General features: G+C 39.4%; 1 protein-coding gene across 1 annotated transcript; it reads right to left on the reverse strand.

The window, feature by feature from the left end:
- Positions 1–1450: 1450 nt before the first annotated feature.
- Positions 1451–24793, reverse strand: PRR11 (proline rich 11). The gene is made up of 10 exons (XM_061175101.1): positions 24719–24793; positions 12593–12725; positions 11023–11173; positions 10474–10596; positions 7928–8203; positions 6498–6596; positions 6021–6133; positions 5073–5132; positions 4887–4983; positions 1451–1570 (listed from the first exon to the last, which is right to left on the reverse strand). Exons 2-10 carry the CDS (start codon positions 12718–12720, stop codon positions 1502–1504), a joined length of 1116 nt encoding a protein of 371 aa, XP_061031084.1. The 5' UTR covers positions 12721–12725; positions 24719–24793; the 3' UTR covers positions 1451–1501.
- Between the last annotated feature and the right edge of the window lie 109 nt (positions 24794–24902).

Genomic DNA, 24902 nt, shown 5'->3' on the forward strand with positions numbered 1-24902 from the left:
CCTAATGAGAGTTCCTCTTCCTCCATGATATTTATCGCATTAGTGATTAGGGGTCCTGGCTGAAGCTAGAGTAGTGTCTACTGCTAAGTAGACATGTCTGACAAACTGGGGGCTCCCAGAAATTGGCAACTTTGTAGAAGACTGACTGATAGGGTTGCCAAATAATATATAGGCTGTTCAGTTAAATTTGAATTTCAGATAAACAACGAATAATTTTTTAGTATAAATATGTCCCATGCAATATTGGGGACATATTTAAACTTCAAAAAATTATTCATTGTTTAATGGGACATATTTATACTTAAAAGTTATTTGTTGTTTATCTGAAATTAGACTTTGATGGGGTGTCATGTGTTTATATTTGCTAAACCTGTCAACCCTGTGCTGTCAGGAAAAAGCAAAATCCAGTGAGGTGTGCATGATTATTGTTATTGAATCAACAGGTGGTTGAGGACAGGGAATCAGATCTCACAGTGAACCTGCTATGGACTTCAGAGAATCCTTGGTGGGGCACTGTGGAAAACACAAGGTTCCTGTTGAGGTCTTCATGAAATTTATATTTAGCATCATGAATGTGGATAGCAGATACCAAAGTGAGGAATATCTCAGACTTCAGTAAGCCAGATATAACTACCTACCTAAGATGCTAGAAATGATATTCTAATTTTTTAAAAAACGATTTATTTATTTATGGTTTTGGTTACGCTGGGTCTTAGTTGCAGCAGGCAGGCTCCTTAGCTGTGGCTCCAAGGCTCCTTAGTCGCAGCTCGCCAGCTCCTTAGTTACACCATGTGGGCTCCTTAGTTGTGGTATGCGAACTCTTAGTTGCAGCATGTATGCAGGATCTAGTTCCCTGACCAGGGATCGAACCCGGGCCCCCTGCATTGGGAGAGCGGAGTCCCATCCACTGCACCACCAGGGAAGTCCCATGATATTCTAATTTTTAGGTCACATTGGAGTTTTTGTTTCAAATTCTTTTGGAACAGTTAGGTTTGAAAGGGGGATGGTTTTACTTCTTAATTGCTTATAGGGAATAGAAATAAAATCTAGAGGGTCTGTTTTTTATGGTTAAGTTTGTAGCACTTAATGAGTGCATGAGCTTTACAGGCTGAAATACTTTGCTTTTCAATTACCTGAGACTACCCAAGATGAATGGGCACCAGGTTATTTTCTTAATGTCATAACTGCACCTCTAGAGTAAAAATTAGAGTTATCTAGTTAAACTTGAATAACCTCCCCAACCTAAATTCGGTAATTCCAGGATAAACATCACTTTGGGGATTGCATTTTTCCCATCTGTTCTATTATTGATCATGTAAACTAGAAAATATCCTAATACTCGCTTTATGCTACAGTATGTATGGGCTCCATACATATTTTAATTCTTCGAATGAATTATATATTAATATAATTATTTATACATACTACATTAAAAAAAGGATTGGGATAATATTATCTGTATATTTTATGGATCATCATATGGAGTCAGGCAGAGGTGGCATCAGTTTTGTTCATCAAAGCTGCTTGTAGAAAGTGGCAGAGTTTGAGTTGGGCTTCTAGGGTGAGCCAGCTATGAAAAAAAACAAAGGTCCCAAGTATAATATGAATTATGTTCTTGTGGCCAGCAGAGCTCTTCTTCTTCCTCACTAACAAAACCCAGATTTTATGCAAGGCAGCAATGCATCCGGTTTCTAAAAACCACTTTTTCCCAGCTTCCCTGATATTATCAGAAGTTCCTGGATATCCCCTGTTTAAAGAGATGAAGGGCAGCTTAGCTAGCACACCCTTTTGCCCTTTGCCCTTCTTATCTTGCCTACAATGTGGACATGAGGCTTCAGGAAGTGTTGATATTCTGCACCATAAGGATAAAAACCACATATTAAGGATGGAAGAGAGGTGATTACATGGTCAAGCTGCTGTACCCGTTATGCACTGCCTATTTCCCAAGGCAATATGCAGAAAAGAAAAATAAGGCCTTATTTGGTTAAGTCACTATAGTCAGATTTCTGTTACCAGTAGCCAAATGCAAAGCCTAACTAATATAGTTGCTTCAGAATTAAACGAAAAAGGAAGTCTAAGGAGTGGGAAAAGTCATTCCATGTCTAACAACAGTTTTTACTAGATATCTCTCTAGTAAGTGGATTTTGAGGAGCACAACATATGGCATAGGTCTTATGTGTGATTTTTGATGTCATTGCTCAATATATGGGTTTATTGTTCATTATATTTTTAATTGTTTCCACATTACCCAACCCACTATAGTAGTTATGGGGTAGGGCAGGGACAAAAAGGATCCTAGAGCTAAACAAAGAAAGGAAGTGAGGGTTCTGCCCTCTGCCCATCACAATTTATGGTATTACCAAGGGTCTGGGGGTGGACTCCTATTGGATGCTCCAAAAGGAGGAAAGAGGAATCCAGTCACACCTCCAAAGCAGGACATATAGTGCCCAGGAGGACCAAGTTGATGGGCAAGAGGGAAACAAAGCTGTCCTGCAAAAGGCACTGATTCTCTCTTTTTTAAACGGTAGTTGATTTACAATGTTGTGTAGTTTCAGGTGTACAGCTTCAGATTCTTTTCCACTATAGGTTATTACAAGATAGTGAATATAGTTCCCTGTACTATACAGTAAATCCTTGTTGTTTATCTATTTTATATATAGTAGTGTGTATCTGTTAATCCCATGCTCCCAATTTATCCCTCCCCCCACCCCACCCCTTTGGTAACCGTAAGTTTATTTTCTATGTCTGTGAGTCTATTTCAGTTTTGTAAATAAGTTCATTTGTATTATTTTTTTTAGATTCCATATAAGTGATATATAATATTTGTCTTTCTCTGCCTAACTTCACTTAGTATGATAATCTCTAGGTCCATCTGTGTTGCTGCAAATGGCAGTATTTCATTCTTTCTTATGACTGAGTACTATTCCATTGTGTGTGTGTGCTTGTGTGTGTGTGTACCACATCTTCTTTATCCATTCATCTGTTGATGGACATTTAGGTTGCTTCCATGTCTTGGCTATTATAAATAGTCCTGCTATGAACATTGGTGTGCATGTATCTCTTCAAATTAGAGTTTTTGTCTTTTCTGGATATATGCCCAGTAGTGGGATTGCTGGATCATATGATAACTCTATTTTTAGTTTTTTACGTAATCTTCATCCTGTTTTCCATAGTGGCTACACCAATTTACATTTCCACCAACAGTGTAGGAGTGTTCCCTTTTACCCACACCCTCTCTAGCATTTATTATTTGTAGACTTTTTGATGATGGCCATTCTGACCAGTGCATTTCTCCAATAATTAGCAACGTGGAGCATCTTTTCATGTTCCTGTTGCCCATCTGTATGTCTTCTTTGGAGAAATGTCTATTTAGGTCTTCTGCCCATTTTTTTGGATTGGGTTGTTTGTTTTTCTTGTTATTGAGTTGCATGAGCTGTCTGTATATTTTGGAAATTAAGCCCTTGTCAGTCACATTGTTTGCAAATATTTTCTCCCAGTCTGTATGTTGCCTTTTTTTTTTTTTTTTTTTAATTCAGGTTGTATTCTGCTGTCTTTTTTGTTTTTTTTTAGATTTTTTTGATGTGGACCATTTTTAAAGTCTTTATTGAATTTGTTACATTATTGCTTCTGTTTTATGTTTTGGTTTTTTGGCCTAGAGGCATGTGGGATCTTAACTCCCCGACCAGGAATTGAACCCACACCCCCTGCATTGGTAGGTGAAGTATTAACCACTGTACTGCCAGGGAAGTCCCTGTAGGCTGTCTTTTCATTTTGTTTATGGTTTCCTTTGCTGTGTATAAGCTTGTAAGTTTGATTAGTTATCATTTGTTTATTTTTGCTTTTATTTCTTTTGCAAAAGGCACTGATTCTTAACGAGGGAATGAAGGAAGGGAGGACAGTGCTGGGGTGGGAAGAGTGTCTGCAGTGGAGTTTGTGGTGTGTCTCTTGGCCCAGAGGGAGATGGAAATATAAGCTTCATAGCCAAAGAGGCCAGCAGCCCTGTGCCCCAGCACTCTAGCAGGGGTGGTGGAAGGATGGCTCCTTCTCACAGATCTGATGATAGAGGTGATCAGGGAGATGAGACAAATAGGGTTTGGAAGAAATCACACAAGGGCCAGCTGATGCACTGGATTTTGGTGTATGGGTCTTACATGTAGGTGACAAAGAAGAAAGCTGCCAAGACCTTTTCTTATCAGCTCTGCATGATCTGACTCCTGTCCCCATCTCTATTCCTATCTTTCTGTTACAGTCACACCGGCCACTTTTCAATTCCTCAGACTGTGATCCCTACCACCATGAGACCCTTGCACCTGCTGTTCTTTTTTCCTGGAGCTTTCCTCCCTGACATCCAAGGTGGGCTCACTCCACAGGTACCCTCTCCAGTTAATGCCTATTCATCTTTCAAGTCTTACCTCATCACTTCCTAAGGGAATCTTTCCTAGATCATCCAGGCTAGATCAAGTTCCCCCCACAGAATCTTGTTCCTTTCCTTCACAGAAGTTACTTCAGTGCAAAATTATACAAATTGTGATTATATGATTAATATCTACTTTCCCCACTACACCGAAAGATCCAAGACAGCAGATCTGTGTCTGTTTTTGCTTACCACTATACCCCTGGTACTCCAGCACAGTGCCTGGCATATAGGAAGTGCTTAATAAATACTTATTAATGAAATTAATAAAACCAGACATTCATTGCTAAAGTGGAGATGGTAATCCTAGCTATCTCATAGAATTTCTTGAAGCCTAAATATGAAAGTGCTTTATAAAGCATAAGGAACTGCTTTAAAATTACTATTATTAAGAAAGATGCTTTAGATTATGATTCTAAATAAATTCATTTGAAGAAAAGGATCCAAAGTCTTTTTTTTCCTAAAGGCTTACCTGAAACTTTCTCTTCAAGGCCTGGGTCATTACTGGGGTCAGCCCAGTTCCTGTTTCCATATTTTCTTTATTGGTAAGTGGGGTTCCACCTGGGCTCCTGCAAAGGTATTGAAAATATTAGGAGCTGTGTTTTATGCCGAATTTTCAAATGAATTTAGAAAGCATAAAGATAGGAGAGTGGATTACCTCTCTACATCGACTTTTCTGAGTAGTTTCCGCAGATCTAACTGGCTTTTACCAGGAGTACTGATAAAATAAAGATATAAAAGTTAGAGCTTGCCAGATTTTATAATTTTTCCAAAGCAAAGCAGTCATTTCTATAGGCAACATCCTAGAAAGTAGTTTGTTACATTTGTTACTATTTATTACATTTAAAAATAGCAGTAGATGCTGATAGGAGCATAAAGTGATATAGTGATTCTAATAAGTAATAGTTTTTGACTCAGTAATTACACATGTAAGAATCCATCTTAGGGCAAAGCTCAGCTATGCATACAGATGATGGACAAGGATGTTTATTGAAGAGTTATAGAAAAAAAAATCACAAACAACCTAAATGTCTCAAAACAGGATTTTATCTTTGAAATTCACATATTAAAAAACTGCATCTATTGAAGAAGTCAAAATGATGGTTTAAACTAATTTTTAATGAGATATGGGAAAGTTCATGACATATTAATGGGAAAATCCATATCTGTATGTATAATATGATTATACACAGGTACACACATAAACATATCATATTTCATTGATTCCAAAACATATCATATTTCATTAATTCCAAGAAAACTAGTTTTCTTATTATTTCTGAAATTGTGCTGCTTTGAAAATTCCTGATAATATTTCCCCCCCAAATCTGTTATTAAATCAATGGTGTATTTTGTAATAAACAGCATCATGAAATGGAAATAATAGAGTATATGTCCAGAGAAAGACTAGAATGATAAACAACAGTATGTTAACAGTATGTGGCTATCTCCAAAGATAGGATTATTTGCATGATTTTTGTTTTCTTCTTGAAACGTTTCTGTAGATTTCAATTTTCAGTGATCATATGTAACTTTTAAAGTTAGAAATAAGCAAGAAATCATTATTTTAAGTAGCAGTAGAGTGTAGTACTGTGTAGTTCCTTACATTAAGACATTTGTAACTCGAGTTGATAACACTTTGGACTTCGGTTTCAGCGAAACGCACTGCAGGTCAGAGACAGTAACTAGTGGATTCTGTGCCTTTGGTGATGGTACAAGCTTTAATCACAAAATGAGACACTATTAAAAACACATTTAAAAATAGCATTCAAAATGTAAACATACTAAAACAATAAATATTTGAGTGCTGAATATGTGTAAGATATATCTATTCAATTTTTATTCCAAATCTTCAAAGTATATCTCTACCTCTTCAAACTAATGGTTGGTAGATAAAACTGCCTAATTAAATAATTTGGGGATTTACATATTTTGTTGAGGAGATCCAAAATTACTCAAAAAAAAAAAAAATCAAATACTTACCTCAGAATGGTTTCTATATTTAAGACTTATGCTTATTTTCCATTAAGGGACAACCAGGTTAAAAGCCAAAAGACCACGTGTTTGGTCAATGACATCTTACCTTCCTCCTTTCATCAAAACTCTGTGTCTTCTTTAATTTCACAGTCAGGAGATCTTTAACTGTTATATGCATGGGTCCATTTTTTTTTAACGGTCCAGCCTTAAAATACATGGAGAGGTTAGAATTCAAATTGGAACCAGGACATCTAGTCAAATGCAAATCCAAATCTAGTTTTTAAAGACTCTTTAAAAATTAACTTAAAAATTAACTCTTATTTCCCCTAGGAGCCTATCAAATTCTTTCCATTCAACCAAGAACAATTCTGTTTTCAGTATCCATGGATGCTAAGGCTATTGAAAAGTATTCACCAAAATGTAAGGCTTTGATAGTAAGAGATGGGCTAGTTCCTTGCAACTATGCATCTTCTTTAGGAGTCATTGTAATAGGACAGGAGATGAAGGAGTTCCTCAAATCAAAGTGAAGTTTTGGGGACTTCCCTGGTGGCTCAGTGGTTAAGAATCCACCTGCCAATGCAGGGGACACGGGTTCGAGCCCTGGTCCGGGAAGATCTCACATGCCATGGAGCAACGAAACCCGTGCACCACAACTACTGAGCCTGCGCTCTAGAGCCCGCTTGCCACAACTACTAAACCCGTGCACCACAACTACTGAAGCCCGCGCGCCTAGAGCCCGTGCTGCGCAACAAGAGAAGCCACTGCAATGAGAAGCCCGTGCACCGCAACGAAGAGTAGCCCCCGCTCGCCACAACTAGAGAGAGCCCGCGCGCAGCAACAAAGACCCAACACAGCCAAGAATAAAAATAAATTAATTAATTAAAAAAATTTTTTTAAAGAGCAAGTTAAAAAAAAAAAAGTGAAGTTTTGCCTGAACTACCTAAAAAGATGACTCAGTTCCCATAGAGCAAGGACGTATACTCAGAGGTATATATTAGGGCAAATATAACAATAGGCTCTGCATTTAATTCAGCCATTTTAAACCAAATATATCTGTAGTGAAAATTCAGCAGATTTTTAAATAGGGCCATGCCTATCTTAGTGATTCACAAATACTCTGGTCCCCTTGGAAGATAAGTGACTCTAATGGAGACTGGTTCTCCAGCCTAATGGCATTATACTTTAGGATCCACAAATTCTTTTTATTCTGACTTCACTCACTAAGCTATCTTTGTTTTTAATTTGGTTTCCCAGAGAGATTTCCCTTTTTATAAAGACTCCAACAGGAATCTCCCACCTTGCTGGGTTTCATTCATTTATCCTTGAAAAAAAATCACTTTCATTTCTAAATCCCACTTCGTGATCTCCCAGAGGACTGTGTCTTTAAAAACAATAATTGACATAATTAAGATATGGAAACAGAACAAAATGCAGCCTTTCCTGTCAAAGCCCTTAGACCAGCCTTAAAAGGACACCTGGCTGTACTCCTTCATTACACACTGACCAAAACACACCTTTACTAGATTGTTTTTTTACCTGATGTGCTTTAGTGAGATCAGATTTTCTGAGCAGCAAAGGTGCTGTCAGTGGTGGAGGCGGAGGGGGCGGCGGCGGAGGCGGAGGGGGCGGAGGCGGAGGCGGAGGCGGAGGCGGGGGCGGAGGAAGACGACTGGCTGGCTGTGGCAGTGAGGCGGCCAGTACAGCCTCGGAGTCTCCAGGAGTGGTTAGAGCACATGCAGACACATTTGTAAGTTTACCACGCATGTGACACATCTGACCACAGCTTGGACAGGAAGAATTTTCTGAGACGGCCTGGAAGAAAACGTTACAGTTGGCTACTGAAGAACAGATTTATTTGGTTCTTATGGCTGAGAGTCATCAAAACCATACCTACCATGTATTGAATGCTTTCTCAGTATACCATATGCTCCGTAATATTTTCTTATTTATCACAAGCTCATTCATTCATTCATATATTTGTTTTGTGTGTGCTATATGCCAGGCACTGCGGGTACAATATGAGCCCTGTCTGTCACCTCATCGAGCTGACAGTCCGGTGAGGAAGACAAGACATTAAACATACAAAAAACACATTCAAAACAAACCAAAATAATACTTCAAGAAGAGCCATGAAGTGTGCTGTGAGCATGAATAGTCAGAGGTCTGGGGAGTGATATTTAGCCATGATCTCAAAGATGAATTTAGCCTTACCAGGTGAAGAAGGGAGATAAAAACTGGGGGAAGAGTTCCTGGCAGAGGGAAAAACAACCAAGAAATGCAACCAAGAATATAGTATATTCAAGGAACTGATAAAAAAGGTCAAGGGCCTGGAACATGACTGTTATGGGCTGAATTGTTCTCCCCCATTGCAACTCATATATTGAACCCTTAACCCCCAGTACCTCAGAATGTGATTGTATTTGGAGATAGGGCCTTTAAAGACGTGATTAAATTAAAAGGAGCCATTAGGGTGGGCTCTAATCCAATGTGACTGGTGTCCTTTTATAAAGACGAAACTTGAACAAACAGGAGACACCAGGGATGCACGTGCACAGAGAAAAGACAATCTGAGGACATGGAAGGCGAGTCGAGGAGAGAGGCATTAGAAGAAGCCAACCCTACCAACACCCTGAGCCTAGACTTCTGGCCTCCAAAATTGTGAGAAAATAATTTTTGTTGTATAAGTCACCCAGTCTGTGCTACTTTGTCATGGCAGCCCTAGCAAATGAATACAACGACCCTATGAAGTAAGGGGGCATACTACAGGCTGCTGTAACAAAGTATCACAAACTTGGTGACTTAAAACAAAATTCATTCTCTCACAGTCCTGGAGGTTAGAAGACTGAAATCAAGGTGTCAGTAGGACTGCACTCCCTATCAAGGCTCCAGGGAAGAATCTGTTTCTTGTCTCTTCCAGCTTCTGGAATCTACTGGCATCCTTTGGTTTGAGGCCCCATGACTCCAGTCTCTGCCTCTGTGGTCCCATTGCTTCTCCTCTTCTCTGTATGTTCTACTCTGCGTGTCTTTTATAAGGACACTTGTCACTGGATTGAGGGTCCACCCAGATAATAAAGTATGATCTCCTCATCTCAAAATCCTTAACTCAATTATATATCTGTAAAGACCCTGTTCCCAAAAAAGGTAATATTTACAGGTTCCAGGGATTAGGACTTGGACATATCTTTTGGGGGGCCATCATTCAGCTCACTACAGATGGTATCTTCCCCACTTTATAGATGAAGAAACTGAGGTCCAGGTTGTGAAGTCCAGGTCATGAGGTGATTTGCCTTTCCTCCTCTGGTTAGCTCATCTTGAGGCACAAATTCTGGGAGTAGGGGTGTAATCCCAGAAGCGTCTCTCCAAACCAATGTGCACAATGTTTATTCTTTAGGTTTTAGACACTGAGAATAGGGGTCCTGCTTAGGGGAGTTCGGAGAGAGTGGATATTTATAGATTTTTCCTGCCTATATCAGTCAAGAAAATAGAAACCACCCTGAGTATTTAGAAGAGGGGACATGTAATATAGTGAGTTGGTTATACTGCTGATGGAAGAGCTGAGAAACACGCAGGGGACAGTGAGGCATCCCAGAGATTAGCAACAGCATAAAGCCATGAACACCCTGACACTGCATGGCCAAAGAGAAGGACAGTGTAACCAGATCTCTGGAGCTGGGTTAACCCAGAGAATCTAGAAACATAGTTGACTTACCTAGTGGGAGCTGGAGTTAGGGAGGCAACAACAACCATTGCTGGAGAAATTGCCCAACACAGAGAACAAAGGGGAAAAATACCCCATCCTCTCCCTCCTTCTAATCTCTCATCAGTGTCTCCCATTAGTCCAGCACACCAGGAGCCAGATGACATGGAGCTTGGGAAATGTAGCCTGCAGGGGTCAGCCCCCCTCCAATACAGAGCAGAGCCTCTGAAGTTTAAGGACTAGACCTGAGAGCAGACATGCCCAGAACTAGCACTAGCCTGTAGCCACTCCTCCTTCTAGTAAAAGCACACTGGGGTTCCAATGGGGGACAACCCCTTCCCTCCTTACCTAATTCTGGATTTGTTTTTCATTTGATAATACTAACCTTCAATGCTTCCTGGAGCTTGCGTAATTCACTTTCCAAAATGCAAAACCGTTGTTTTAGACTATGAAGTTCTTGGTGGCAGAAACAGGATGGAAAGATGGTGTCTTTCAATACTTCCAAACTCTGAAATTAAAAAATAATCAAGCCTGAATCCAATGAGCAATATGATAAGGACAAGAAAGTGGTTTGATGTATGTTTTATAGAAGTGAAGGCAATATCAAGGACCTACTGTATAGCACAGGAAACTATATTCAATATCTTATAATAATCTATAATGGAAAATAATATGAAAAAGAATATGTGTGTATGTGTGTGTAACTGAATCACTTTGCAGTACACCTGAAACTAACACATTGTAAATCAACTATATTTCAATTAAAAAAAATTTTTTTATTGAAAAAAAAATTGAGGGCAGACATGACCACACAATTTCATCTTATCTGAGTTTAGCTTGAGTGTCTGCTGACCTGAGCACACACACACATGAACACACACACCAAGTATGTAGAAAAACCATAATGCTGAAAACGTGTATGTCAAACCCATACCCGGGCCATGCAGTTCTGAAACCAGTTGTATATAGACCATACTCTGTTTGTCCAAAGCTTTACTGCATCTTTAAAATTGGGAAATTTGAAGTTCCAGGATGGTCTTAGCCAGCTTCTGCTAAGGGGTGTATCTGTTGAAGGAATAACCACTCTGTAGGAAAAACAAAACCAAACAAAGCAAAAACTCCTAAGTTGGAATTAACAGCCTCTAATTAAATAACAAGCTAGTTTTATAGTATGACTCAGGAGCAGAGACTATCTAAAGCCAAATTCTTCATTTACTTCTAGAATTCCCAGATTAACTTATGCAACAAATATTTATTGAGTAAATAAATAGTAATAAATAACATAGTAAACAAATAGGTATCAGAGATTTAGTAATGAACAAAATAGATAAAAATCCTGCCCTCATAGAATTTACAGTTTCATGGAAGAAAGGTAAAAATAACTAAATGAATAATATATGTGGGTTGTTAGGTAGTGAACAAATGCTAAGGAGAAAAAGATAAAGCAAGAGAGGGAATGTGAAATGTTGGGTGGAGGTGAAAATTTAGATAGGGTAGCCAGGGAATGTCTCACCGAGAAGGTGACTTTTGAGAACAAACGTCAAGGAAGTGAAGAAACTAGCAGAGCAAATGTTTGGGAGAAGAGCATTCCTGGCAAGAGCAATAGTAAGTGCAAAGGCCCTGAGGTGGGAGTTTGTCTGAGGTGTTTGAGGAATAGCAAGGAGGCCAGATGACTAGGGTGGAAAGATTGAAGGAAGAGGATTAACAGATTATGTGAGTCAGACCATAAAGGTCTTGTTGGTCATACAAAGGATTTTCATTTTTACTCTGATAGAGGAAGACCTTGGAGAATTTAAGCAGAGGAGCAATATGAAATGATTTTAACAGGCTCACTCTGGCTGCTGTGTTGAAATACACTGCAGAGGCGGCAAGGGCAGAGCAGTAAGACCAGTTACAAGGCTTTTGCAACATTCGGGAGAGAGAGGAGTCAAGGATGGTATCATGGTTACTGCTTTTTGAGGGTCTGTTTGTTTTAAAATTTTTTCTGTAAAGAGAGCTTTAACAAAAAATGTATAAATATGTTATTGTGAAACCTACTGCCTTAGAGTTCTTAGATTTTAGAGTCTCTTTTAATAACACATTTAAGCCCTGAGTCCCAGAGAATAAATGATCAAACTTTACCAAAATAAAGATTTAAGTTCTAGTCATATACCCCTCTTTCATCACTTGGTTACCAGGTTTATACAATTAAATCGACTAGGAAAGTAGAAAATAGTTACTGTGCACCTCAAACACAATTCCTTGTGATTTTTACTTCGTTTGAACTCTTAAGCTATAGTTGCCACATAAAATCAGGATGCTCAGTTAAAATTTAATTTCAGATAAAGGGTGAATAATTTTTAGTATATTAGAAATGTTGCATGGGACAATACAAAAAATCATTCATTGTTCATCTGAAATTCAAATTTAACTGGGTGTTCTGTATCTTTATTTGCTAAATCTGGTAACTTGTTCCTAAAATGATCAGATTTTTAATATTTTCTCTGTTCCATATTACGCCTTACCTTTCTGGTGAGGGTGGTGGAGGGGGAGGTGTAACTAGCTTAGACTGAAAGTGAGAGGTTTCTTTTCTTTTGAAAAATCTTTTTGCTTTGGCTTTTAGCTTTCTTCTTCGTTGCTTGAACTTGGGCATGGTTTCTGTAGAGAAAATTTGTTTTTACATTTTTTATTGAGGAATAATATATATACATAGAAAATACACAAATTTTAACTACAGTTCAATGAATTATCACAAAGTGAACACATCCTTGTAACCGCCACCTTGGTTAGGAAACAGGTCACCACCAGCAACCCAGAGTCCCCTTGAGGCAGGAGATAGATGGGCCCCAGGCTGAGCAGCTGGAATCTGTCCCCTGTAGACAGATATTTCAAGATGAAGATAATGGCAGGAGCAAGAAGGAGCTGAGTCCTGTTTGGATAAAAAGATAAAGAGACCACATATTTCTCATTCTTGAGGTCAAGGAGACCCCTAAGCGACACATGTGCAAAAACGATCCTTGGGGAGGGGGACCAGACCATAATATGTTCTGTTAACTCCTCAGAGACCCTTGCGCTGGAATCCATCTTGGCTAAAAGATGTGCATGCACACAGGGGAGGGCCCTGTGCCAGACCAAATATGGACTCAAAGTCAGACAAAGCAAGATGATTGGCCAGAGGTAACCCAGAACTGCCCCCATATAAGTAACATAATCCACCCCAAAAGTGTGTGCCGCTCTCTCTCTCTCTCTCTCGCTCTCTGAGTCCACCCGTGCTTTCTCTGCACATATCTTCTCTCCTAATAAGCATGTTACTTGCCTCACTACTTTTTGTCTCTTTGCCGAATTCTCTCTTCAAAGCAGACAAGCACCAGGGCAGCGTTGTGGCCCGGGTTCAATCCCTGGTCAGGGAACTGAGGTCCCACTTCAAGCCACCGCAGGCTGCAGCCACCTCATAGCCACCCAAGATCACCCTGAACTGGAGGAAAATTTAAACCCAGATTTAAACTATCTCTAGAGATACCTTGGCTTTGGCATTATATTACTCTCTAATTTTGTTTTTGTTTTGCTTGTTTTGCTTTTCTTCATTAAGTCAAGTGAATTTCCCTTTCTTTATAATGAAATCAAGCAGGACCTTTCAGGGCCTTCCCAGTACAAAAGCCCTTTTTGTTCCCTTTCTCTTGTTTGTAGAAAAAAGACTTCAGTCTCCTAAGCCTTCCTCAAGTTCCAAAGAGCAGACTCAAGCAGTTACTAATTAGAGAAGTGAGGGAATGCAGAAACAATGATAGGTTAAACAATAGTTCAGAGATAAAACAGAGTCACAGGACTCCTAGTTCCTCCTCAAGGGATATATATAATGATCTGATGAATATCTTTGTGTTGTCCTGCAGAATCTAAGACCACACCCCCAAGGTGAAAGATGGTGACTACATGCTGACCACCAGTACTTAGACCCCAGACTGGTTAGAACCATAAATGTTGATGATTAAGATTCCCCAGACATCACCCTGTTACCTTACCACCAACCAAAAAGTTGAAAGTCCACCAGCTGATCAGGCATCCTATTACCCTCACTCCTAATGCTGCCTTTAAAAATCCTTGCCTGGGCTTCCCTGGTGGCTCAGTGGTTAAGAGTCCACGCTTCCACTGCAGGGGGTTGTGGGTTCGATCCCTGTTCTGGGAACTCCCGCATGCCGTGCAGTGCAGCCAAAAAAAAAAAAAAAAAATCCTTGCCTGAAAGCCATCCAGGAGTTTGGCGCTTTTGAGCACTAGCTGCCCTTTCTCCTTGTTTGGTGCCCTGCAATAAACACTGTACTTTCCTTCACCACAACCTGGTGTCAGTTGATCAGCTTTGCTCTGAGTTGGGCAAGTGGGCCTGAGTTTGGTTCGGTAACAATAACAGAGAAGATGGCTACAGTTGGGTTATGTCAGTTATTAAAAGGAAGTAAATTTCTTTGCTGGTAACATTTACTGAGATTCCAATGTACAAGCTTGAGTTGGTAGTGAAAGAAAAACAAAACTAACCATTTATATAATGCCCATTTACTTTTAGACACCTTCACATACATTTTTTCAGTGAATCATCATTACCGTGCAAGGTATTTTTCCTGAGGAAGAGGATTTTTATTCCCATTTTTACATAAGAATAAATTGAGGCTTAGAAAGATGAGATGATTTATCCGAAGTAATGCAATAAAGCATGAAGTCCAGATTCGTAAGTCTCCAAAGACCACGTTCTTCCTAATACACAGTGATGCAATAGTAGAATAGGTGATATACAACATAACAATTACCCCAAATCTAAGACATGGGTGTTTCAAAACATTTACTTTAAAGCACTTTTAAACACTAACTAGTATATTTAGATTTTAACCCAGATCCTTTTCTGAAGAAAATTAAGTCAGAGCTGGTTTGATGTGAAGAAGTGCTTTGCCGGTTTCAGTTTTTGCTACCTGAGGAACAAAGATGTCCTTATTCAAGTAGCAGAACTAAAAATGGTCTCAAGGGCTGGGCCTCCTTCTCTTCAAACTTACATTTCAATAGGAACAATTGGTCTTTAAAATACACATTCATTCCACTTTTGTTCACCCTGTAACCCTCCAGCACTTGGTATGCAGCTCTATGCTTGCTCAGCTCTCAGATTCCAAGGGCTGAAGAACCTCCCCCAGCTCCAATGTGGGTAGTACAAACTAAGAAATGTTTTAGTTCCAAGAGCATTGGACTCACAGAGGGCACCCTCCATGGCAATGGGTGACAGAACGTATATCAACAACTGGTCTAGGAGTAAAGTTTCTTGATAGCATCTTATTTAACAAATTGCCAGACCTCAAATTAACAGCTATTTCTTAACTGTTCTTACAGGCTTGGGAGACATACCCCAAGATACCTGATTTCACCTTTATTGTATCACCTTTCCTTTCTACTGAAATAATGAATAAAGGCTAAGTGCGGATTATTAAACACAAGGGATATCTACAGGATTAAAAAAAAAAACCCACAAAACAAAAATACTCTGAATGAAGATATTTAAGAAAGCCTCAGGAAGCAACAAAAAACTTATGGTTGCCTGGAAAAGAAGTTAAACCTCATCAAATCCATGGCCAAGACTATCTGTGAAGAAATGTCACTGGAAACCTCTATCCAAGGCCCAGAGTTCACTGGTTGGGATCCCCAGAATCTGAGATTTCCCCAGTAACCTCCCCTTCCTGTCTTCCGTCTGCCCCTTCACAGCCCTCCCCCATTCTGTTCCTGTTCCCTCTCTCACCTGCCTTGATGTCTTTTGTTAGAGAGCAAACTGACACAGAGAACTGGCCTCCTGCCCCCCTTTTTCCTATATTCACCAATCGATCCCTCAGTTATGAAAACAGACTTTAGAAAGGAGCTGGATGTTCTGGTTAAACTCAGTGGATTGACTCTATACCTTAACCTCCACTCCAATGGTGTGTTGGGATTAGCCCTGACTTTTACATTTTTAGGAAGTCTGTGAGCCAGTTGTTAAACAAATCTACCATTTAAATTAAATTATATAAACTTACAATTAGGTAATTTATATTTTAAAAGATAATCAATACACAAAACTCACCACTCCCTAATGATTTTACTATTATGTATGCTCTTGAGGTTTTTTTTTTTAATTTTTTTACCTGATTGTATCTATACAGCGAAAATGCTTTAGAATGGTGTATTATGCTCATTTTTTCCCAACTGCACATTCAGTGACTTCACATTGGAAACTTGAAACTGCCCATGATGGGAGAATTTACACCACAGCTGTTATAAAACACTACAAATTAAGGTTTGGTTTATTATTTTGTTGATTGTTAAGAAAGTGATGAAAAGAATGCTAATAGTACAGATTAAACTTAAAAGTGTATCTTGTCTGTAGTTACACTGTGAATAGCACAAAAAAATTGAGGAGTATTATTCCAGTATTTTAAAATGATTATCTGATTCATCAGATGTTGCTTACTGAAGTGAAGTTCCAAAATAAATCTTTGTGTTTTGCTTTTGTCTTACTTCACAGAGTAAATGAAAATATCAACCAACATTCATATCAGGACTAAGCTTGTTCATAAATTGCAACCACAGGTTGGTTACAAATAAAAGAAGTCTATAAAAATCAATAATGGCATTTTGTGAGAATCAATTGGCTATGAAATTTATAAGAAAGAGTATTATATATTTTACCATTGCTTATAATAATGTTATATACCGTAACAGTATATAATATCAGTAAATTTATAATAAACTTATGTATATATATTTATATATATTTATTAGCACACTACTGGTGGAGCATCATGAAAACATCATGAAAAAGGCAGTAAAGGAATAAAAAAGGCATAAACCCACAGGACAAAGAATGGGAGTAGACCCTATAATAGATGATAGATGTGAACTAAATCATCTAAAAGTAGTAGTAACTGACTTGGCAGAGCAGAGGAAAGCTGAGGCTTGCCTGTCTGGTAGGGAAGCCAACAGGAAGCAAGACCATTCCCAGAACTCTGAGAAGATTCGGGACTTGAAAGCACCTAGTTCCTTTGAAGGTTTGGGGTAGGGCTTAAATTGGATTGATTAAAAGTCTTTTTAAGAATTGGATAGGCCTTTGACTTCTGCCCTCCCATCCTTACAGCCAGGCAGTGTCCTGGCTTTCATTCTATGGACAGGTTTATTCTCTGGAGAAGTTGAACCTAGAGGTGATGAATTTGGGTCACCAAGCATAGCAGGGTCATGTCTCTGTCACTATACAGAAGATAGGGGATGATCCTAACTGAAAAGTGAGACTTTCAATCCCCTTCCTCAGTTCTGCTCCCAAAATACAGGCCACCAAGTTTTTTTGTTTGTTTGTTTTGTTTTTTGTTTTATTTGTTTATTTATTTGTTTTTGGCTGCATTGGGTCTTTGTGGCTACGCGCGGGCTCTCTCTAGTTGCGGTGAGCGGGGGCTACTCTTTGTTGTGGTGCGTGGACTTCTCATTACAGTGGCTTCTCTTTGTTGCGGAGCATGGGCTTTAGCCGTGTGGGCTTCAGTAGTTGTGGCACATGGGCTTCAGTAGTTGTGGCTCACGGGCTCTAGGGCGCAGGTTCAGTAGTTGTGGCGCAGGAGCTTAGTTGCTCCGCGGCATGTGGGATCCTACCAGACCAGGGTTTGAACCCGTGTCCCCTGCATTGGCAGGTGGATTCTTAACCACTGCGCCACCAGGGAAGTCTTACAGGCCACCAAATTTAATTCCCAGCCTCAAACCCCCACATCTCTCATTCCTCCTGGCGAAGACTAGAAGATTCTTCTCCTGGGAAATTGACTGGCCCAAGATTCTACCCAAAATGGCCAAGTCCTTGATGATCAATTACCCATTGTGGTGCCCACAGGTTGACAATACCCACCTCCACTACTTTGAGCTGCCAATCAATTATCTTTTTTGTGTATTCCTTTGACAAATAACAGGCAAGGATCATCAATCATTTTAGGAAAAGTCTTTACCATGAAAAGCAGAGACCAAAATAAACAGGGAGAAAAAAAAAAAATCCAAATCAAAGGAAATGGAAAGAATGTAGGAAGCAGAAGAAAAATTAGAAAAAGAAAAGAAAATATCTTCAGAAAATGAGATACTGCATTCATGAAATAAGGATAAGAAACAATTTTTAAAATTAAAATAGGACAAATTTTTAAAATATAATAGAACAGTTGGAATATTAAAGTTTTAGATGAGAACAGAGAAAATGGAGAGAATTTTATCAAATAAACAGTACAAAAATACTCCCCAGAACTGAAGGACTTGAATTTCCAGACTGAAATGGTCCATTCAATGTAATGAATAAAAGATTCACATTGAGGCATGCCATCATTTAGAACGCCAAAAATAAACAGGAGATTCTAAAAGTTTCCAGAGAGAAAATACAGTCTAGATATAGAGGACTGAGAAGAGAATGACACCGGATTTCAACAGCTGCTCTGCAGTTCTGAGGGGATTCCACAGTCCTTGACCTGGCCAAAATTTCAGTCAAGTGTGAGAACAGAAGACAAACAATGGGAATTTCCAGGATAATGGTGATCACAACAAGTCCTCGGAAGACAACTTTGCAGCAGGCCTAGAGGAGGGGTCAGCAAACCTTTTTCTGTGAAGGACCAGATAATAAATATTTTAGGCTTTGCAAGCCATCTGGTCTCTGTTACAACCACTCAGCTCTACCACTACAGCACCAAAACAGCCACAGACAATACTTAAATGATTGTGGCTGTATTCCAATATATTTTATTTATGGCCATTGAAATTTGAATTTCACAGAATTTTCATGTGTCACAAAATATTATTCTTTTGATTTTTTTCCAGCTATTACAAATTGTAAAAACCATTCTTAGCTCATGAGACCTATAAAAACAGTAATTTCCTGACCCCTCACTCAGTGCACAGCCAGCAAAGTGAGCAAGTATAACAGAGGGCTTCAGTAGGGAAAAAAAAAAAAAAGAAATGGATAAATTACCTAGTGTGTTTGATCATTCTGAGCAGAATTTACTGTTTTTCTGTAAAGTTAGGGCCAAGTTACTGATAAGAGCTTGAAAAAATAAGCATATTAAAAATGTCTAGGAGGGGGTGGGACTTCCCCGGTGGTCCAGTGGTGAAGAATCCGCCTTCCAATGCAGGGGATGCAGGTTCGATCCCTGGTCAGGGAACTAAGATCCCCCATGCAGCGGGGCAACTAAGCCCACGCACCACTAGAGAGCCTGCCTGTCGCAACTACTGAGCCCACGCCACAACTAGAGAAGCCTCTGTGCTGCAATGAAAGATCCTGAGTGCCGCAACTGAGACCCGATGCAGACAAATAAATATTTTTTAAAATTTGTGTTTAAAAATAAATAAATAAATAAATAAAATATTAAAAAAAAAAGTCTAGGAGGGGGAATTGCCTGGAGGTCCAGTGGTTAGGACCTGGTGCTTTCACTGCCATAGCCTGGGTTTGATCCCTGGCTGGGGAACTAAGAGCCCACAAGCTGCAGGGCGTGGCCAAAAAAAAAAGTCTAGGAAAAAAGTTCTACGAGAAAAGAAGTGAAATCATAGTAACACTATATGTTCAGCTGTTACACAATATTTTATAAACACTGAATGTTTATTTAACTAAAAATTATGATATATTGGGAAGACAGAAGGAAAGAAAGTGGAAATCAGCAGTTGTCTAAATTTATATAATGCTTAACCCATTGGGGGGAAGAAAAAAGGAAGAGCATTATAAACATGTTACTTAGAAACATGGAGGTAAACACCAGAAACAGTTACAAAAGTGGATAGGGTTGCCTTTGGCGAGTGGGAGTCAGGATTATAGAGAGAGGATTCAGAGGACTATCGTTTCTTGTTTGTTTCTTTCTAAGTATAATAAGCCTTCCGGTAGTATTGGACAGTTAACCTTTGGTATGTACTATTAGCTGGAAAAATAAGAGTACCACCATTCTGAAACTGGCTCATCTTTTTCTAGCCCTTTCCTGGTGGTTGTTCCAGCACCCATGCCTTCAAATTTCTAAAGAGTTCTACATAAGCCAATGTATGTCATTTTGGAAATTATTATTATTATTATTATCATCATTATTTTTTTGGCTGCCCTGGGTCTTCGTTGCTCTGTGAAGGCTTTTTCTTTTCTTTTCTTTTTTTTAAATTTATAAATTTTTATTTTTTGGCTGTGTTGGGTCTTTGTTGCTGCATGCGGGCTTTCTCTAGTTGTGACGAGCGGGGCTACTCTTCATTGCAGTGCGTGGGCTTCTCATTGAGGTGGTTTTTCTCTTGTTTTGGAGCTTGGGCTCTAGGCACGTGGGCTTCAGTAGTTGTGGCGTGTGGGCTCAGTAGTTCCAGCTCGCGGGCTCTCGAGCACAGGCTCAGTAGTTGTGGCGCACAGGCTTAGATGCCCCGTGGCATGTGGGATCTTCCTGGACCAGGGATTGAACCCATGTCCTGTGCACTGGCAGGCGGATTCTTAACCATTGGACCACTAGGGAAGTCCAGAAATTATTTTTTAAATGCAAAAAAATCTAGGAACTAAATCATATTTTCTCCTCTCTCTTCTGTATGTGTGTGTGTGGGGGGGTGTCCTGGGCCCTGGGTCATTATTACTATTTAATAACCTTCTAATTAAATACAGTAATTGATACATGCAGAGAATTAAGAGAATATGTCAAATCTGTCAGGATAGAAAGACGCAGTCTGAGATAATTCCTAGATTAACGTTATATTAAAAAATAATCATAGCTCTTCCAAAAGTGAAAGATAATGAATTCCTACCTCAAACAGGACAGAGGACACAGCAAGCTAAGGTTGGTTTTATTATCACTGCTTTACTAAAAGCTTTAGATACTCTGCAGAGGATAACTGTCCAATTAAAAAAAGAGTATATAGCAATCTTTATCTAGGTGAGACATGTAAAGTCCCCTTTCCAAAAGAGTAATGAGACATACAAATTCTTTTTGCTAGATTAGGTGGGATTCCAATTGCTAACACTAGATAGAAGCTCATTCTTTCATGATTACTCAAAGCATTTTTCCTATTTTTTAAATTGAAAAATATACTTCCTTTCTTTTTACTTGCCTTGTTTTGAAAAGAGTCTAAGGCCAATTTAAAAAACCCTGTACCACAACAATAAAAAAAAAAAAAAAGAAAAAGGTAAGTGAGGAAATTAGAATACTCCATTATAGAATAGACTATATTAAAATTATATATTATTCATAAACATGAATCAGAAATATTTCTCTGATTAATTCATCCTGTCCCTTCTCCTTACCATCCCTCCCCTTTCTGTCTTATATCTTCAGTTGCCCTCACCATCTTTCCCTGGGCTCTCCCTTGTTTTCCGTCTTTTTTAATTTTTATTTTTTAATTTTTTTAATTTTTGGCTGTGTTGGGTCTTCATTGCTGTGCATGGGCTTTCTCTAGTTGCAGCGAGCGGGGGCTATTCTTCCTTGTGGTGCACGGGCTTCTCATTGCAGTGGCTTCTCTTGTTGCAGAGCACGGGCTCTAAGCACGCAGGCTTCAGTAGTTGTGGCATGTGGGCTCAGTAGTTGTGACTTGCAGGCTCTAGAGCGCAGGCTCAGTAGTTGTGGCGCACAGGCTTAGTTGCTCTGCAGCATGTGGGGTCTTCCTGGACCAGGAATCAAACCCATGTCCCCCACATTGGCAGGTGGATTCTTATCTACCGCTCCACCAGGGAAGTCCCTCTCCACATTGCATTTAACTGTAGTATCTCTTCAGTCTCCTTTAATTTATAACAGTTCCTCAGCCTTTTTATATAAGTATTTGCCTTTCTTCATATTTATATTCTTGAAGAATTCCAGTAGTTGTTTTGGAAAATATTCCTCAGTCTGGGTTTGAGTGTTCCTCCAGTGATCTTCCTACCTTCAGTCCTTCTCCTTGCCAGTTTATTTTCTACACTGTTCTGGAGTTAGTCTTTTTTTTTTTCTTTAATTATTATTATTTTTTAAATTGATGTATAGTTGATTTACAATGTTGTGTCAATCTCAGCTGTACAGCACAGTGATTCAGTTATACACATACATACATTCTTTTCCTTTTTAATATTCTTTTTCATTATGGTTTATCACAGGATATTGAATATAGTTCCCTGTGCTATACATTAGGATCTTGTTGTTTATCCATTCTAAATGTAATAGTTTGCATCTACCAACCCCAAACTCCCAGTCCATCACCATCCCCCCACCCCCACCCCGCTCTGCTGCCCTTGGCAACCACAACTCTGTTCTCTATGTCTTTGAGTCTTGTTTCTGTTTTGTAGATAGGTTCATTTGTGCCATATTTTAGATTCCACATATAAGTGATATCATATGGTATTTGTCTTTCTCTTTCTGACTTACTTCACTTAGTATGATAATCTCTAGTTGCATCTGGAGTTAGTCTTTTAAAACAAAAATATGACCCTGATATTCCCTGTTTAAAAGCATTTGAAGGATCCTTATCACCCACTGGATAAACCAAATTCCTTAGCATACCTTTCAAAGCTTTCCACAATTTAGCTCTAACAGCCCTTTGCAGCCTCATCTCTTCTAATGATTAACAGTTTGTACTTCAGGCATACCAAACACCAGATACTTTCTATAGTGTTATCAGCCTTTCCCCCTGCTTGGGGTATCCTCCTCCAGGTCAATTTATGTAGCCTTCCAGATTCAGTTACTTTTTTTTTTTTGCCACGCCTTGCAACATGCAGGATCTTAGTTCCCCAGCCAGGGATTGAACCCGTGCAAAGGAAGGGCAGAGTCTTAACCACTGGACCGCCAGGGAGGTCTCTCTTTGTCTTTCTGTTGAGTGCTTATAATCCTCCAGGTACTATGGTAGGTGCTAGGATACAACATAGTCTCTGTCCTTATGGAATGTTTACTGGCTGATACGTCATCTCTTTTGTGCTTCTATAGCACTTTATACACACCCTTATTGTGACATTTATTATATTGTATTGTAATTTTTGTTTGCATGTTTGTCACCCCACTGGATTTGAGCTTTTCAAGGGTAGGATGAATTTTATTCATCTCTGTTTCCCCAGGACCTGGAGTATAGCAGGCATTAAATACCATTTCATTCAATAAATGAATGAAAGAATAGCAAGTGTTCTCTATTTTGATTAAGGAATATGCTTTAATACAATTCTGGAAAATCTCTTGGTGAGGGAGATTTTTAATTCTTCAAATCATACTGCACCTTCATATGGTTAAAGGATGGGTTCAAAACTATTTCCAGTAGGAAGATGCAATAAATAATAAGAGTAAGAATTACACTCCTCTGCATGAGTTGGCACTGCTGCTTCTATTAAAACTCCACCCTGTGATACAAAAAAAAAGCTTTTGGTCAGGGGGTACTTACAAAGCTGTGGCAGCAACAGAAATTGAAACCAAGTCCTATGTCTAATTTATAATGAAAACTAATGCCCGGGTTTTTGTTCTTTTTCTTCTTCCTCTTTTGTTCCCTTTTGGCCTAGCCCATACCTGTTGGATCACGTTTGCCTAATCAACAATAAGTAATGAAAGTCAGGTGCCTTAAGGCACAACTTTCAGATAAACATCACTGTCTATCTGTTGTTCTGAATTATCTTCCAGGGTAAGATGACCTTTATAGATTATGTTGACACAGACCCCGGGGGCCACAGACCACTGGACTAAAGACACGGTAGACCACAGATGACTAAGATGATTAACCTCAGCTCCTTTGTTCTTCCCCTTTAAAAACCCCTAACTCAGAGACCAAGTTGGAGTGACTTGTCTCCCACTTCCTTGCCTGGCTCCTTGCAATAAAATCTTTGCTGCAAACTCCCGCTGTCAGAGTTTGGCTTTCTGCACTGTGGGCACACGAGCCCTTTGTTTGGTTTAAAAATGACAATTGCATTTCTTTAATATTGTCCTAAAACACATTTTTATGGAAAAAATGTGTTTACACTCCCACAAACAGCTTTCTGTCAATTAATCACTTTCCATTACCAGTTCAACTGATTCCTCTTGAACATCCATAGGGCTATTGCTGGTACTTGCTTATATCTAAATTACATTTTATGTTGTGCAGCATTGCTTTGTTAGCTCCTGTCTTGTTTCTCTAGAGATTGCGGTTCCCTAAAGCTTAGTCCAGCACAGTACTAGGCACATAGAAAACAGGACACACTTTTTAAACTGATACTCTCACAGAAAGTTGGACGATATTAAGACTATATTAAGGAACATAGTACTACTCCCTATCAAAAAATGTATGTTCTCAAACTTAAAGTGCATGAGAATCACGGGGGGGGGGGGGAGGGAGGTCTTGTTAAAATGCATATTCTGATTCAGTAGGTCTGGGTGGAGCCAGATAATCTGCATTTTAAACAAGCAGCCTAGTGATGCAGATGCTGTTGGCCCGCGAACCACGTTTAGAGCAGCAAATATGTAAAGGACTGTGCAAAAGGAAGGCGACTTTGCTCCAAAACATATTTTTGCAGAGCGTTAATTAAATAGAAGTATGATTAGAGTGGAGCCAGGCGGAGCACTTCTTACCCAGCCTTAAACCTCCTCTTTTCTGATCCGTCTCCCCTCCGAGTCCAGCCAAACTTCCCACCTCTGTAAGCCGTAAGAACACAAGCAGCAACAGGCCCAGCTACGGAAGATGCGAGCCCAGGTAACGTAGGAAGATACCCCTGCACTTACTAGGCTAAGAGTCCGGGGATACGATGGAGTCCCGGCAGTGGCCTCTCCCTCGCCATAAAGAAAAATTCAAAATTAAAACCTTATCGTGGAGGGACCAATCGTAGCCTTGGTCTTTGCACAATTCGCTCTGCGTGTAGTGTAGGATCACAGCCTGGCTTGTGATTGGCTGAGGTAGAACCACACT

The sequence above is a fragment of the Eubalaena glacialis genome, chromosome 19 (genome assembly GCF_028564815.1).
Source record: "Eubalaena glacialis isolate mEubGla1 chromosome 19, mEubGla1.1.hap2.+ XY, whole genome shotgun sequence".
Taxonomy (NCBI): Eukaryota; Metazoa; Chordata; class Mammalia; order Artiodactyla; family Balaenidae; genus Eubalaena; species Eubalaena glacialis.